The following is an 18316-nucleotide window of genomic DNA, read 5'->3' as shown; positions in this document are numbered from 1 at the left end:
CAGCATTCTGTCTATTTTTCTCTCAGGAAGGCAGGGAAAGAATCTGCAGTTCGTTCTGGGTTTCTTTCTCTCCTTTGCAAATCAGAGTATTAGCACTCTGGAAGCATGCATGTGCATACCACTAATAAAAAAGCCCTAGGTTGTTGTGACAGTTGACCTGGCCCACTAAAATTGTAAGTAAGAGATCCTCCTTGCCTTAACTTTCATGCCACAGTAGGTATAGACACATTCAAGTCTTTTATGTTTTCTTACAACTTCTGTTCAGCCTCAGTCCTATTTCTTTTCCTTCCTTATAGGTCTGCTTTGCATTAACTCTAGATTTTTTATATCAAATCAGGAATATATTTAAATGGAATATATTTGTTCTGTCATTGAGCTTTGGCCCCATCACATACTTTTAAAATGTACTGCTTTTTACATTGTTGATATGCACACTGAGGATTAAGCTGACCTTTCATAAGCAACATCCCATTTCAGTCATGTTGGTATGAGAAATTATTTGTAAATTATCTTCTCTTTATTAAGCAATAGTCTTTGTTGTTTCCCTTTTAAAACAGAACATTTTTTACAGTTTTTCCTCTAGATACAGAAAAAGGCAAAAATATGTGTCACAAAAGTGTATGCGATGTAACAAGAAGATTACAAAAGGTAGTGTAGATTTGCATAAGAAGGAAAATGTCAGACATTATTTATAGTCACTTATTTAAAAAAAAAGAATGGCTTTAATATTCTTTCTGTACAAGTAGTAATGCCATTGGTTGAATAAAGAAAAGATATGTTCATAGTTGAAAGTGTGAGCTGGTTGAATTGTAGAATGAAAGGCAGTTCATCTCATGGGACAGCAGCTTAGTCAAACAACAGAAAGAAAAATTTAGGAGTAAACAGTTCTTGCCAGAATGGAAAGTTAAGTTTGGGGTCCTCTGACGAGCCGGATCACATCCGTTGTGATTTAACTAGTATGAATAAATGGTTAGGGTGAAGAGTGGGGTACTTAGTTCCTCAGGCAACACTGGTTCAGTATGGTGCAAAAATGTATCTCGGGTTTTCAAAACACGTCTTGAGACTTAGGTGAATTGGCAACAAAAAAGTAAATAGTGAGGTCCTGTACAATTAACCTCAGAGAGATTATTATTGGAGCACAAAAATTATTAGATTGCTAAAATTGCATTTATATTGGGATTTAAAGACATGGCAACTAGTTGGAAAAGTTATCCTGGAATTGTAGTGGAACGTTCAATGTGTAAACATAAACTTATTATCAGGTAGCAGCAAAAAGGACAGATGACATTGGCAAGAATTTGTGAAGATTCTCAGTCATCCAGGTGAGGTAATCTGGAAACTGAGTCATGGTAGCTGGATTTCTTTCTTATTCTTCATCTGACTGAAGAAGCTCCTTGGATGACTAGCAAAACATTTCAACCTAATAAGAAAGAAATCCAGTTGCCACGACTCAACTTCCAGATTTTGCCAATAATTATTTAATTTAATTTAATTTAAAAGTAGTTAAACATAGCATGGGCAGAAATGGTAATGCCATGTATTACTTGCAGTTACACCAAACAAAAATAAATAAATAAAAGTATGAAAAGATCAGGGCATTTCCATGTTGAAGTTTGCATAGCTGTGTGGAGAAAATGGGAGGAGAGGGCTACTCCCTTCTGTAACAAAAATACATCTTCATATAGCATACAACTAAATCATGGCATTCACTTTTCCAGTGGCCACTGACTGATCGGTTTAAAAAGGAGTGAATTTATCATTGTGAAAAACTTGATGCTGGATTAATTGCAATCTAGTCCAGAATTGAGAGAGGGTAGACATAGCCTCTCATCCCAGACACATAGATTATGAAAACAAGATGTCAAATTTTGCCTCAACAGAGTGGTGTGAAGAAACATTTTTTGCTTTGTCCAGCTATGACTAGCCATCATTCATTCAAATGGGGAAGTAAAAACATTTTATAGGAATATTGCAAAAGTGACGAAAGCTGTCTGCCACTGCTGCCTTTTTCTGCCAGGGTCCCAAAAAACAGCACTCCTTCTCCACACATTCTGCCTGTTGTAAGGACACATATATTACTATTTTATAATTTGTAGTAATACAACTAGCTGTTGTTACTCATAAGGAATTTTTTCACAATATTTTCTAATATCACAGATGTAAAATTCACAACATTACAAAAGCATACAGCAAGTTCTGAATCTTATTTTATTCCTATCCTGATTTTTGCCACTAAATTCAGGGTGGTTTTCACGGCTGCTGCTTCATTTATGTCATAAGCAATCCATTGGTGCTTCTGGGGTTGAAGGAGCAACTGGCAGGGCACTGTTGTTGCCCAGGAGATGTCTGAATGTGTTCACAGTACTTACATTTTTGAGGGAAGCTCTTTCTATGTCCCCCACTCATGTGCCTCTCCTTGCCCTTCATTTTATCCTCACACAAGCTTTTGGGTAGAAAAAGAGTGGCTGTCTCAAGATGGCTGTATTTGCTCAGTTGGCATGAAAATGTGCATTTCTTGAATCCTAGTCCAATATTCTAACCACTCTACCACTTTAGCTCTCTCCAGAGACCCATCAGACAATGTTCAAGAGAAGCAATGCTTCACTTTCAACTTTCTGGATGTGATTCATCTGCAGTTAATCCTTTTAATGTCTTTGACCCTGTGAATGAGTTCAGTGGGAATTATAGGGGTTTGGCATTAACCTTGGTTTGTGCTTCATAATCATATATATGCATGTTTGTATGTGAGAGCCAGTATGGGTGACAGACTGTTGTTATGTGCCATCAAATTGGAGTTGACCAATAGCGATCCTTATAGGGCTTTCAAGGTAAGTGAAATATTTAAAGAGTGGTTTTGCCAGTTACACACCCCAATGACTTTCCATTGTTTGAGTGGGGATTTGAACCCAGGCCTCCCGAGTCTCAGTCCATCAGTCTATCCACTATACTTCATTGGATATCCATAGGATATCCATAGGATATTCTCGCTTGGCCATGGGAATTCACTGTGAGGAGAATTGGCAATAGTAAATCACTTCTGAGATTTTCCAAACACTTTGAGAACCATAAGTCAGAAGTGACTTGATGGCATATAACAACAATGTGTATGTATGTATGTATGTATGTATGTATGTATGTATGTATGTATGTATGTATGTATGTATGTATGTATGTATGTATGTATGTATGTATGTATGTATGTAGGGACGTGGAGGCGCTGCGGGCTAAACCGCAGAAGCCTGTGCTGCAGGGTCAGAAGACCAGCAGTCGTAAGATCGAATCCACGCGACGGAGTGAGCACCCGTCGCTTCTCCCAGCTCCCGCCAACCTAGCGGTTCAAAAGCATGCAAATGCAAGTAGATAAATAGGGACCACCTCAGTGGGAAGGTAACAGCGTTCCGTGTCTACGTCGCACTGGCCATGTGACCACGGAAGATTGTCTTCGGACAAAACGCTGGCTCTATGGCTTGGAAACAGGGATGAGCACCGTCCCCTAGAGTCGAACACGACTGGACAAAAATTGTCAAGGGGAACCTTTACCTATGTATGTATTAAATTTTTAGACTTTCTGATAATGGAACATCTCTTTGTGGTATGTAATATATAAATAAAAATATGAACTGTATTATGATAGGTACAGATAGAGTATGCCAAAACAATCTCATTCAAGTTACCTGGTCCCAAGTTCTATAGAAACTTAGAGTTTTCAAATGTGAAATGATAGCTGGTATAGTTGGCAGAGTATTGGCATGATAGCTTAACTGTCCTGTTTTGAACTAAGTGATTGTTTCTTGGCCACTATGAAATATATGTAATTTATTGCAATAATAATCCAAATGGGAGGTTCTGCTATTCCAGTCCTACCAATAAGGGAAAGGGAGTGGTAGCTGTCAGTTAAAGATAGACATCCTTTTCCTGCTCAGGTATTCTAAAAATGTAGCTCAGGTCCTTTGAAATGGCCATTGCAGTTAGAAAACTATGTCGTTCATTTTCCTATCAGGCTTGAGAGAACTTCACTTGCTACAGTATAAGGGTGTGCTTCTCTCTGATGTGCATCCAGTATTCAGAAGAAAAACATCTATCAGCATCTCAGTTTTGAATTTACAATAACAGCTTGTTATTGGCGGTGCAATACTTTCTCTTCCTTAAGGAAAAACCCATCAGATTTCTTTTATTGTTAATTTTACAGAATGCTCTTTGATTGGCTGTTGCTAAGAGGGGAAGGGGGGAAGGGAATTGCCTCCTTTTCTACAGGTTCCATGTTTATCTTGTGAAGGGATTTTTGGCACTTAACACATCTTTGTATTTCTTACTTAAAATTATAGATCTTTTTCTATTAAGGAGGTGTTGGCATCAGTTTTGTTAGATTTCTACTGTACATTTCAACATAGTTTAAAATCTCATTTTTAAATATTTCAGTGGTTGAATGTTGGTTTCTAAGTTGAACTCAATTTTCTTCAGAAGGCAATTAAATTTCCTAAGTGAGTATTTGGAAACAGTGGCCAAATCCTGCTGCGGAGCTACGTAGGTCTGTGCAATTTTAAGTTGCAGAAGCTGCTGCAAAATTTGCACCAAAGCAGAACTCCTTTTGAGGAAGCAGTTCTGTGGACACAGTTGTGCCATTTGTGTTGTTTGGTGCACAATCAGATATGCAACCTGCTTGGGTGTAACTCCTTGTGAACTTATGCAGGCATAACTTTATACTACACCAAATCCAACATGAGTTCAGCCAATATTTAGCAATGCCAATACACATAAAATAAATGGAATGTATTGTCTTACTATCTGTATTTTCAAATGTGTTCTTTAGACTACTACAGAGTCATGCAATCCCATTTTCCCACCCACCTCATTCATGACAATGCTATGACTGCTAGAAACAGCCTAAATGGCCACTGTCAGAGATTATGGGATTTACACTCTTAAACACTGAGAGAGTACTAGTTGCCTATACCTATCTTAGAATTATTGTGAATAACCAATGGAATTCAGTTTGTCTCTTCAAAAAGTAGATACAGAAGTTTGCATTTTACAAGGAGAAATTTTGAATGTCGTATGTGTTTGGAGTTCAGACAGGCATATTGATCTGATGTTAGGCTTACATGGGCAGGTTGGTTTTTTGGATATGAGCTGCTGACTCATAAAGAACCCCATGTAGACGACTGGTAGAGAGCTTGCATCATTACACATGCCCTGTTCATGCATTATTGATGTAGTGATTGGATTTGTTGACTCTGACATTCAGAGTCATCCATTGTGGAGAACAGGGAATAGGAGATACATTGCACATGCCCCTCTCCTCTGTTGTGTAATAAAAAACAAACAGCCATAATTCAGCATTAGGCTACAAAGGCTGGGCCAATCAATGTTCAAGCAAACTTCAGTGGTGGCTGGGGCATACAAAGGTTAACAAATCTATCACAGCATGAGTTTTTCTGGGCTACATTATAATAAATTTGTCAGTTTTAAAGATTCATCAGGACTCTTCTTGGTAGTGATATGTTTTCTACATTTGTCTGTTTGTTGTTACTGAAAGGTTCAGAAAATGTTTGCTAGACTGTAGTTATAGTTCACATTAGAGACAGGCATGAACCATCAAAATGGCAGTAGATCTTGGTTTGTGGTTCATCAAAGTCCACAAACCACGAATATCCGAACTTTTTTCTGATGAACCACAAATTGCCAAGTGACTGCCTTTAAAAATAAGTCTGGCTACCTCAGCTGAGCCTCCCCTGCACCTGTAGCCTGCCCCCCCTTCCCACTGCACTCGTTGCCTCCCTCTCTACCATGTTTTGCCACCTATGCTGCCACCACTGCCATCTTTGGAGACAGCAGCCTGACTTCCCCTGTGGGAGCTGAGTCTGCCGTCTCTGCACATGTAAATATGAAACAGTCCAAGCTGTGTCTATATATGTAGCTGAGAGGCAGGTGCATATGCAGAGGCAGCTACCTTGCAGGAGCCAGCCACATTGCCTTTCAAGATGGAGCAGTGGAGAAGGAGACAGCACAACAAAAAGTGGGGAAGTGATGGGGTTGTGGGAAGAGGGTGGAGGTCATTGAGTGCCTTTCAATTTATAATTAAAAAAAAGAATTTGGAGACATCCATGACTCAAAAATTGCTAAAACTTTGTCCATTTGTATTCATTGGAGTCATTGTGTTCGACAAACACAACAAATTAGCAATTTCTGATAAATTTTCCAATTCATTTTTTGGTTCCTTCCCATCTCTAGTTAACCCTGCCCCATCCCCCTGGTAATACAGAGGAAGAATGTTTGAAACAAATATCTTTCTTTCTGTTACCAAATTAATTTACTTTTAATTTTGACTACATGAACTTCATTACACTAATTACTAAACTAAATTAAGAATATAGTTATATTTCGAATTGAAATTTTGTCTACTATGTAAGAGCAGCATTAATTAGTATTTCTCACCAAGTAAAGAGCTTCTGTTTGCTTCAGGCAAAAACCCTGATAGAGGAATTTTTTAGCCAACAAGTTGAAGTTCTTGGGAAACTGACAACACCACTCCCTGAGATCTACTATATAGAAGGCACTCTGCAAATTGTGTGGGTTAATCGCTGTTATCCAGGCTATGGAATGAATCCCCTACTACATCCAGATTGCCCTAATTGTTGTGGTAAGTGGAGTGTGTAGTAATAAACTAGATCCAAAAACTGAATTGTAAAGAAGTGTCAAGTTTCTTTTATATTTAATAAGAACCATCAGTCATACTAGTGTTGTACCTGCAAGTAAGGTGATTCATGAACAGTTGAACTTGTTATGCTGGAACCTGGAAAATCAGCTTTGACATTTTGAAAAAGTAATTAATATTTATTGCTATGTATTTTATTTACAAATTGCTAAGTATGAAATTGTGGTATTTTAATAGACCCTTAAGAAGCTATTTCTGCAACAGATGTTTTGTTATTTGGAATGTATGCACTAGTCATGCCAAATGGATATTGTTGTTGTTACCCGCCCTCAAGTTGAGCAGTCTCCAAAATACTGTACCCTGTCTTTAACATCCCTGCTCAGCCCTGCCCAAAGTTGTGGCTTCCTTTAAGGAGTCAATCCATCCAATATTTAGTCTTCCTCTTTTCTTGCTGCCTTCAATTTTTCTCAGCATTATTATCTTTTCCAGAGAATCTTATCTTCTGATTATGCAGCCACAATTTTGTTATTTTGCTTTGTCCAGAGATAGTTCAGCCTTAATTTGCTGTAGGATATATTCATTTGTCTTTCTGGTTGTTTATGATATCCGCAAAGCACCACATTTCAAACTTTGAAGTTTGAAGTTTGACTTTGGGGCAAGCCAGGCCAGACATGCCAGTGGCAGACCCATGGTCTGTCTTGGGTAGTGGTGAGATACAATTTTGATGACTTTTTAAAAATGAGTATGGGAAGTGCAGTATGTTGCTTATTGCCATGTAGTATTTCCCAGAGTACTTTTTTCCCAGTTGAGTTCACTTGTGATTTTGGAGCTGGTTGACATAAATGCCTTGTGAAAAGAGATTTCTGGGAAGATATTAGTATTGCACAGTGGGACAGCTGTGTTGCTCTAACACTGGATATATGATTAGTCTCTGCTTTCATAGAACCAGGATTTTTAAAAACTAGTTTAAGGGCCCATTTGCATCAATATTTGCCTAAGCTTTCTACTGCCCATCATGTCCAGAAAACTGGCTTATGCCAAATTCTGCTTTAATAGTCATACTGTATGTGTGTAAGAGGGCAAATAATCCTTTAATCAATAGATTTTGCAGCATTTGACTAAATTGCAGTTTCTAGGTTTACTTATCACTGGAGGGATGTGATAGAATGACATAAAACATTGCTGTGCAAATAGGGCTTAATTTATGCCCAAGAAAGACAAGCTGGTTTGGTGACCTTTGCTAGAAAACAGGTTGCATGTCTGGCACAACCACACTGTGCGTACCCTAAATTCAGCAAAGGCATTAACAACACACACTCGTTTGTTGGACACAGTACACATTCTGAATTGTTTTCTGTCCTGTGCTAAGTTGAGAGAAGCAGCTGTTAATTACTGTTCATATGTTTTAAAGAAATCTGTTGAGGGGACTTGAGATCTGCAGATTCCCAGTCTCCCTCTCTTGAAACTGAACCAACTCAAGTTGAAGCTTGATAGCAGATAAACTAACAGACAAAGATTATCCTCACAAATTAATGTTCACACATTATCTTCTACTTATGCCTTAGACGTCACACTCTTACTTCATCCAAAGTAGTCTGCAAATATTTTTATTCACTAGGTGGAGCTAAAACTGTTTCGTAAAAATATGAACATCTTAATCCTAAACACATTACATGGGAGTCAGAATCATTGAATATGGAACATAAGCAGGTAAGAGATTGGATGGGAGGAAGAAGAAAATTCTGACTGAGCATAAGTAGAAAGGGAATGAAAAATAAAGATGCCAATTCCCTAACACCATTCTGTGGTAGAGATTACACAACAACATTTTTAATAGAGCTTGTCTTTTATATCCATTGCATCTTTGTTTCTTCCAGAAAGCTGAATGAAACAAGCTGCTTTTATACAGTTTTGGAACCACATCGTGCAAAAGGGTGTAATTAATTGAATTGCACTATCCTCTGGTTTAATATGGCTCCCTCCGTTCTGCAGTCTCTGTACCCAATGAATTGTTGGCCAGAATCCAGTTGCATAATTACACCTGTGTAAGTACAGTGGTATAATGCAGAGCTGCCGTTTAATAAATCCTCATTTGAATTCTACTAGTACACGACATATATGACTTGCCATGTGAACAGGAATGTGATTAAGGACTCGTTATTTAGTAGTTATTTGCTGCTCTGCGTTATGCAGGCACACTTACACAGGGGTAAATATTCAACTGGATTCCTGCCTGTATGTAGAAACTGGCTTATGAAATCAATTGGGTATTTTTGTTGTTGTTTGTTTGTTTCATGATGTTGTTATTAAAGTTTTTTCAGTGTTAGTGTTTGTTTTTCAGGTAAGTATTTTCTGTGCATGCTATGATATTTTAATAAAATAATTTAATAAATATAATTTTTTTGTTATAGTGGTTTGCAGTCCGGGAACATACAACCCTCATGAAGGAACACACTGTCTTCAATGCAACAAGAGCTTGACATATGGAGCACGAGAATGTTGACAGACTGCTGGCACAAACAATTTGCTGTGTTTAGTGATACCAATGTAATTTACATCTTGCAAACACAAATAAAAAGATTTAAAATAACCCGTTTGTTTAATATTGCATTGATACCCTGTTCTCCTGAAAATAAAACCTAGTATGATTTTTCAGGATGCTCGTAATATAAGCCCTACTACAAAAATAAGCCCTAGTTAAGTGAAAGCCCGCCCTCCACCACTGTGCAGCAACCAGAAGATGGCATGACTGTATTTGAATAAACGTAGGTTGTTGTACATGAAAAAATAAAATAAAATCTCCCCTGAAAACAAGCCCTACTGCTTTTTTTTTTTTTTTTTTTTTTTGGAGCAAAAAAGAATATAAGACCCTGTCTTACGTATTTTCAGGGAAACAAGGTATTTTGTATTTGATATAATGATTGGCTGAATAGCTCAGTGGTTTAAGTATCTAGCTATGGAGCCAAAGGTTGGGAATTTAATTCCCCACTGTTCCTTCTGTGAGTAGAGCCAACCTGTGTGGCCTTGGACAACCTGTACAGTCCCATGTTGTTTCCAGAAGAAGGGAATGGTAAACCACTTTTGAGTATTCTGTACTTGGAAAACCCTGAAAAAGGTCACCATAAGTCAGAATTCACTTGATGACACATGATGATGACAACAACAATGATGATGATGAAGAATAACATACTCTGGGGCATACAATGGGATTTTATCTTTTACAGATAGAGCATTCCACATATATTTCTGGGCTAAAGGTGTTTATCACATTTAAGGCTCATCTAGTGATATGTGAAAACAATTTTCTCTTTGTCTTGTCAAGGTCCAACATGCTCCATATTGTGCTGGATGAGAGGAAATGATAAACGCAGTATTGAATGATTTATGTGGCCGTCTTAAAGAGTTTTGGTCACAAATTTCTTCCTATGGATAGTGTCTACTAAATTATTAAAATATATATTTCCCTCCCCAAGTTCATGGTCCAAGGCTGCCCAGGTTCTTCAGAGATGCCATATCTACTTTAGACTTCAGAGTATAAGCTGTTGTCCTGGAAGAACAATGCAGCTGTTACTGAAGACCAGCTGTGACCTCTAGTGAAGACTGTGATTCTTTTATATTAATGGATGAGAAATATCTTCAGATCCTATGCAGAATATCCTATAAAAATTTATATTTGTCATAAACAGATGGAGTCAATTTATGGTCAGGATTCACGTAACCATTCCAGGCATATTTGTATTTCAGCTGCCGGTCCTGGCTTCATCTTTGCTGTCCTGCAAGCATACAAAGACTTATTTCTTCAGGCAAGTTTTCCCTTAGTGACTGGTTGCCTAAGTGGGGTTGTTAAATGGATTGTTTTGCCTTACTTTTTAAATGTTTTATTTTTGGTGTTGTGCTTATTAACCATGTAGTAATGTGGTATTTAAGCCTTTCTAGTATAGGGACGTGGTGGCAAAGCGGGTTAAACCGCAGAAGCCTCTGTGTTCCAAGGTTGGAAGACCAGCAGTTGTAAGAATACTTAGTATTTGTATGCTTACAATTTAAATATTGCATATAAATATTGCATTTTAATTATGTAATTCGCTTTGGGTCCTTTTTAAGAAGAAGGATGGAGTAATAAATAAATAAATAAATAAATATATCCATTCTTAAAACTTTCAAAAACTGGCATGCAGTTTGGGTGAGCAGCTTTTCAGAAAACAATGTCAAAGCCCCCTGGGATACAGACAACTAACCTCTTTATAACATACAGTTAGTTGTACTGACCCACACCTAGGAATACTCTTGAGGTATAAACTCAACAATGAGTACAGAATACAATTGGATACTATTTGAATTCTTATTCTGTTTGGGAAAGCATATGAAATATGTACTGTATCAGTGACATATGAAACATCTGCCATAAGACTGGTTATTATTACCTCATATTTTCTAAGCAGCAATCGTTTATTATATAGGTGTGGACTTCCCAAGTTAGTCATCTGATACAAAATCAAAATTTTAGTAATTTAGAATTATTTTGAGCATTACTTCTTGTAAAGGTCACTGAAAGAATCTAAAATAAATGATAAAAAGCTAAAGTGGGATGCATAAAAATAAGCATTTGTAACACAACCAAAAATAACACGATTCCTCAGATTTCAGTGATTTCTTACCTCAGGAAATGTAAGAGTCTGGGCGGAGCTTGACTGCAGTGAAGCCAGCAGTATCCGGTGAACAGCTCTGGGGAAAAACTGGAACCGCCCGGCCTGCCGTCCCTCTAGAAAGGAGGGAACGGAAGGGGGGGCCAAGAGAGGTACCCCCAAGCAGATGGTGAGCCCAGAAGGTAGAAGATTTGGCAGCAACCGGGTCTTTCTTCCCTCTGAAAATTCATCCATGCACAGACCGGAGACGGGAGGCCATATCTTATGGCAGAAAGCTGTGAGAAAACTCTACCCCCAACTTCCCGAGGAAGGAGAACAGAACAACAGCAAAGTAAGCCTTTGATTTATGAATAACCTCATTAATATATTGAAGAAACTAATGTCAAAATACCTGACCAAAAGCAGAGGAAGCGGCGAACCAGCATGCCAGCTTGTTTTTTTTTCTCAAAAAGAACTGTCTGATAAATAGCAAGTGTATAATTAGCAAGCTGGCCCAAGGTCATTTCACCGCGAGAAAAATTTTGTGTTTCTGGAAAAGAATCCCAGAGGAAATATCAGTCAACAGGGACTGAAATCTTGTCAATGCTGTGCAATCTGGACTTTCCTTACTAGCTGAGTGGACTTTGAAAATAAAGGAGCAGGAGGCACAGGCTTTTGAGTGGGAGAATGCCAGTCGAATGGGACTTTGATAACAGAAGCGTCTTTGGTTTTGGAAGGAAGAATAAGCCCTGGGAAACGGACAGTAAACTATCAGCTCATCAGTGAGAGGAACTCAACAGAACAGACGGAGGACCGAAGAAAATTAGATCTGGAGTTATTACAGGACTATGATGGCTTTTCTTTTTAGAAGAGACCGGTCCCCTGTTTGATGCTTACTTTGGACCCTCCTTTGGCTGGACTGTGTGGATTCTGAGAATACTGTTATAATTTCTGGGCAAGGAGGGGGAGGACATACCTAGTGGGAATGTTGCCAGACAAAGAATGGCTGGTTACCATGCGAATGACAATAATAGGATTTCAGCAGATAAATCAGAAACTTAGACAGATAGAAGGCCTGATGAAGGGGAAATCATCAGAGGCTAAACAGCAACTGAATGAAATTGAAACTCCAGAACAGTTTGTATTGAGAGAGATGCCAGGTAACATGGTTGGTAACATAGAGGCGATTAGAAGTTACCATGTGGGATACCCAGTTATACTAGTCAGAAAAGGTGATTTCAAAAACCATACTACTGTCCTGAATTTAATCTTATCTCCCCAAAATGGGAAGAATGTAGAGGCACAGAAACAAGAGAAAGATACTGAGAAAATATGGGAAGTGCCAGAAATGGACAGCTTTCCAGACAGGCTGATATGTCCAAAACAAAAGGAAAATGAAAGAGGGGATGTATTTTATAATTGGTCTCGACTTCTTGATAGAGTTGGAATAACTTAGATTAAATTAAAATATGAATATAAGCTGATATTTAGAGGATAATCAAATAGTATACAGATATATATGTAAAGAATACAAAGATTTTTTTGTACTGGAAAATGAATGGATCAGAGGCATGCATACTTAATATGAATAGAGTGGATGATTGGATACTCTGTGTTCTCCTATCCTCAAAACCCTCTTACCATCCCCTGCACTCCCTTTTACCTTTTGTATTCCCTACCTCATTCCTAGTAGTTTAAAAATAATAATAATAAAAAAGGAAATGTAAGAGTCTGCAGTGCCTGAAAGAATGAAGGTTTCTTTAGAGGAGCATGCAGTTTAAAAAATAACGGGCAAGCTAACCTAGTCATAATTTACATTTTATAAGTGAGAATGCCTCATATTATGTAATTATATAATTTAGGTAGGACATGTTTTATCCATAACTGCCTGCATGCCAAGAAAAATAATTAGTTTCAATTAGAGTTAAAATAGAGAACAGCACAAATTATGCTTTTTATTCATGCCCATTAAATGTTTAGCCATTGCAAATTCACAAATTATAGTCTTTCAGTACTAGTGACAGGCAATGAACCTGTTTTATACCAGAAGATAAAATTAACCAAGATATCAAGCAGGTCACAGTAATCCCATTCTTCCCACAGTACATCCATGCTGGTGTAGTCAATATTCTCTCACAGAATTTAGAACATTTAATACCATCCTCATTTTACCAATGCACAACAAATCCTCCTTTGAATTGGTTACCATTGCACCTCTTGTAAATGCTTGTTAATCGCTGTCCTAAAGGTCCTTCATTTTCAGATTTCCATGCGTACTGTTATACCATAAAAATAGCTTCTATCAAAAAATTTTATTTTATGGCACCATCAGATAAGCAAGAAGACAATAACTTTATAGAATTTTAATCTTTATCATCTATATAAAACATTTATTTTAAACTCTGTGATTGTATTACAGAAATAATATAATCTTTGAGTTGACATTAAAGTACTCACCTTGGAAATATAACTCATTTAATACAGCATGAACCTTCAGGTCCAAACCTTTGACTCACAATATATTTTTTTTTACTGTGGAAAAAAGAAAATAGCTGTATGCTACTTTGCAAAATTGTTTTTGAAGCTGATTTATATTTTCCCAAAAATTATCTGGTGCAGGGAAATATTTTATAAAAAATGTCTTGATTCACTGGAGTCCTAGATCTAGATTTGCTTGCAATCATGTCTGGTACACATAGCTTGTCTTTCAATTCTCCAAGTAACTTCTTCGTAAGTACAGTGACATATCGTGCATTCATCAGTCTTCACTTCTCGACCGGCTGGAATGACTATCGTCTCGGCAAAGCAATTGGGGCCTGAAAGAAAAAGGAAGAGTAGTGCTTAGAAGAGCTGTTTCACATGACCCACATTTCATTATACTTACTGATGGACACAAAATTGGGGTGAGGTGTGGAGACTCAACATGAAATCCCTGCTATGTCATTGGTAGTCTTAGAAAAACTACATTCTCTTGGCAGGGCAATGTATCACAGAGTTGTGAGAATGTGTATTTTGCATGCTTGAAAGTGCCATTTAAGTTATAATGGTTCTAAGGCTAGGTTCAAATGTGTTTTGAAGCCAGTGTGCTTCCCTTCATGATGAAGCAGGTATTTCAGTAAGAACACAAAGGACCACAGGCCCACTAGATGCTAAAGCCTCATTTGTGTTTGTAGCGACCTGTGATAGTGGGCAGATGATAGTGGGCTGATGAAGTAGAAAGGTTGTGTGCAACTGCTTAAAAATGAGATACTTAAAGATTTAACTGTTCTTTGATTCTTAAGTGATCATGTTATCTTCAGCTAAAGTACTTGATGTTTTCTGTAGCACACATTTTAGAATGTATTGCAATAATTAGATAATTTTTACTTAATTGAAATAAATGTAGGCTAGAAAAAAAATAAACAAGCCCTAGTATGCATTACATTACAAAGGAAATGATTTGTCCAAGCTGATACCTGCAACAGCTTTATCTCTTGGTTTAGATACATGTCTCACTTTTCAGCTATGAAAACAGTTCTGTTATTCTGTACTCTGTTCTAACAAATTTGTCAACTGATCTTAAGTTCCTGATCCATTTGCTATATGGGTTTCATCTCACACAAAAATGTAGTGCTGTTGTCACTTCAAGAGCAAATAGCAGCACAATATTATTTACATTATATTACACACTTTTTTCACAGTCATATCTGAAGAACTGAGTTAAAGATACCTCATGTTGGTTCAAGGTTAACAGTACAAGGTAACTGTAAACAAAGGCTGACACCTTAAGTGATGTACCCCACAACAGGAATATGTCACAAACTGAGCTGATTTAGAACACACCCATACGTTTCCTTGCTCTTTCAGCTTAAATCCAAATGGAGAAGATGGAGTTCATGGAACTAGCAAAGATTACTTACTGTGTGAATGCTGTAATGCCCATTGGGCAGGTTAGGGTGTGATTACACAGTGGGGAAATATAGTTTGATCTAATGTGTATTTGCAGTTTATCAAAGCAAGTTTCCCTGAGTGAATCACTGTAGTTGTCCAGATGACAATTTGCAGGAGTCGGCACGGATGAAGGCAGAGTGCACAGTTATAAAAAGTTCAAACAGCAGAAGATCCCTTAAGGTGTTAACAAGGTGCTAATAGGCTATTTGCACCTGTGTTTTTTAAATTGAGTTTTCCTAACTGCCCTATTGAAAATGTGTTCCAGGGATTATTTGAAACCATTTGAAAAACTGTGTGGGGACTGGGGTGCTTGGTTGAGGGGAATTGTGTCAGATCTTAGAAATACCTGTAAGAATAGTTGATCAAGTTTGTAAGAAAGTCAGTAAGAAAGTTCTGTAGAAAGAGTTGATAAAGTACTTCAGCTGAGCTAGGAACAAGCTAACAGTTAAACTTCATACAGCTGTGAAAACAAAATGCAAGAGAAGAATGCTAGAGGAGCTAATCTCCAATTGGCCACAAGAGGCAATAAAGCTGAAAGCCTCAGTACACTTGGTTTGTGGGTCGAATAGAGAGAAGAAGAAGAAACTCTGCCAGATTGATTTACAAAACAGAATTTACTACGGACACTAATTTATGGTATGGTAAATGGACTGACATTAATAGCTGTTAAGTGTATGACCAAGGACTGAAGAAAGGACTATTCTGTATGAATTATTACTACTACAATATTGTTACAATACAATTATTTACTTTACTACTCTCAATATTATCTGTCTGTTTACTGACACGCTGAATTGGATTAATTTCTGCTGGAGCATCCCCTCATCCACAAAGCACCTGTCATTGGTTATGGACCCAGGAAAATGCTCAGGAGGACACTGAAAAGGGAGACGCTGAGACATGCCCAGAAAAATCTATATAGAAGGGTGCAGACAAAATTTGTGAAGAGAGTAAAATAGGAGGTGAAGAAGCAGTAAGTCAACAGGGTGATATTTACAGTCTGAAATGGAGTCTACAATCATGATGTCAGGATTTCCAGTAACAAGGCTAAATGGAGAAAATTTTTCCACATGGCAACAAAAGATACAATTACTACTCCAAAAAGAATCTCTCTGGAATATTGTAGAACACCCACCAGCCGTGCTAGACGATGAAGATAAAGAAATGAATAACTAAGCTCTGGCAATTATAGGACTGACTCTAGAAGATTGTCTATTAATCCATATCAGAGGCTTAACATCTGCAAAAGAAGCATGGGATGCTTTAAAGGAAATCTTTGTAAGAGGCAGCGTAGGAAGCCAGATTCAACTTTCCAAGAAACGTTTCCACATGAGATTGCAGACAGGAGAAAGCATGCTGCGACACCTGGAGCAGATGAAGGTAATGCTCATGGATCTGAGAGAAAAGCAAGTTATATTTACTGAATTGCAAGAAGCGTTTATAATTCTATCATCGTTGGATAAATCTTATGATCAGTTTGTATCTAATTTAGAGGTCCTACCACGAGCTGAATTAACTGTGCTAAATGTAACAAACAGGCTTCTGGAGGAGGACCAGAAAAGAAGAGATAACAAACAACTCCATAAATCCATCTCGGTGTGTTCTAATCCAGTGGTTCTTAACCTTGGGTTACCAAGGTGTTTTTGGACTGCAACTCCCAGAAGCCTTCACCACCAGCTGTGCTGGCTGGGGTTTCTGGGAGTTGCAGTTCAAAAGCACCAGGGTAACCCAAGGTTAAGAACCACTGTTCTAATCAGCACAAGCTTCAAGCAAAGCAGCTTAAGGAATTTGAGGAGGAGGAGAACGGAGCAGAACAGGCACACACAACAAGGAAATGTTTTTCATGTGGCTCTAAGAATAATTTCTTCTGTAACTGCAAGGCCAAGAAGAAAGGCAGAAAGCAGCAACAACACAGTAACAGCGAAACACATTTAATTGATACAACAAATAACACTGGGAACAATGAAAATGAATGGGTTATTGATTCTGGAGCTGCAACAAACTTATGGAGGAACAGAAAACTGATTTACAATTTCCAACCTGTGAAAAACCAGCATTTAATTTTTAGCTTTTGTTTCTGATCATGGGGCGTTCTTGGCAAAGATACTGGAGTGGCTTGCCATTTCCTACTCCAGGTGGACATAATTGGACATATTAGAGGAACATTTTGCGCAAAGATGAACATGATAAAAGACAAAAATGGAAGGGACCTAACAGAAGCAGAAGACGTCAAGAAGAGGTGGCAAGAATACACAGAGGAATTATATCAGAAAGATTTGGATATCCCGGACAACCCAGACAATGTAGTTGCTGACCTTGAGCCAGACATCCTGGAGAGCGAAGTCAAGTGGGCCTTAGAAAGCCTGGCTAACAACAAGGCCAGTGGAGGTGATGGCATTCCAGTTGAACTATTTAAAATCTTGAAAGATGATGCTGTTAAGGTGCTACATTCAATATGCCAGCAAGTTTGGAAAACTCAACAGTGGCCAGAGGATTGGAAAAGATCAGTCTACATCCCAATCCCAAAGAAAGGCAGTGCCAAAGAATGCTCCAACTACCGTACAATTGCACTCATTTCGCACGCTAGCAAGGTTATGCTCAAAATCCTCCAAGGTAGGCTTCAACAGTATGTGGACCGAGAACTCCCTGAAGTACAATCTGGATTCCGAAGGGGCAGAGGAACTAGAGACCAAATTGCTAACTTGCGCTGGATTATGGAGAAAGCCAGAGAGTTCCAGAAAAATATCTACTTCTGCTTCATTGACTATGCGAAAGCCTTTGACTGTGTGGACCACAGCAAACTATGGCAAGTTCTTAAAGAAATGGGAGTGCCTGACCACTTTATCTGTCTCCTGAGAAACCTATATGTGGGACAGGAAGCAACAGTTAGAACTGGTCATGGAACAACTGAGTGGTTCAAAATTGGGAAAGGAGTACGGCAAGGCTTTATATTGTCCCCCAGCTTGTTTAACTTATATGCAGAATACATCATGCGGAAGGCTGGACTGGAAGAAACCCAAGCCGGAATTAAGATTGCCGGAAGAAATATCAACAACCTCCGATATGCAGATGATACCACTCTGATGGCAGAAAGTGAGGAGGAATTAAA

General features: G+C 38.1%; 2 protein-coding genes across 4 annotated transcripts in view; one reads left to right on the top strand and one right to left on the bottom strand.

Moving 5' to 3' along the window:
• Window positions 1–9245, top strand: part of ZPBP (zona pellucida binding protein) — a 53065-nt gene extending 43820 nt beyond the window's left edge. For both annotated transcript variants that reach the window (XM_073003879.2, XM_073003878.2), the window contains 3 exons: window positions 572–648; window positions 6463–6640; window positions 9067–9245. In XM_073003879.2, coding sequence (XP_072859980.1) covers window positions 572–648; window positions 6463–6640; window positions 9067–9158 — 347 coding nt within the window. In that variant the 3' untranslated portion in view covers window positions 9159–9245. The remainder of the gene's footprint in view (window positions 1–571; window positions 649–6462; window positions 6641–9066) is intronic.
• A 4380-nt stretch (window positions 9246–13625) lies between these two features.
• The window catches only part of VWC2 (von Willebrand factor C domain containing 2), a 51002-nt gene continuing 46311 nt past the window's right edge, over window positions 13626–18316 (bottom strand). For both annotated transcript variants that reach the window (XM_020813991.3, XM_020813992.3), the window contains exon 4: window positions 13626–14093. In XM_020813991.3, the coding sequence (XP_020669650.1) occupies window positions 13942–14093 (152 nt within the window). In that variant the 3' untranslated portion in view covers window positions 13626–13941. The remainder of the gene's footprint in view (window positions 14094–18316) is intronic.

Source organism: Pogona vitticeps, chromosome 6 (genome assembly GCF_051106095.1).
Source record: "Pogona vitticeps strain Pit_001003342236 chromosome 6, PviZW2.1, whole genome shotgun sequence".
In the NCBI taxonomy this organism is placed as follows: Eukaryota; Metazoa; Chordata; class Lepidosauria; order Squamata; family Agamidae; genus Pogona; species Pogona vitticeps.
The sequence above is the reverse complement of the archived record's forward strand: the minus strand, read 5'-3'. Positions and strand labels throughout refer to the sequence as shown.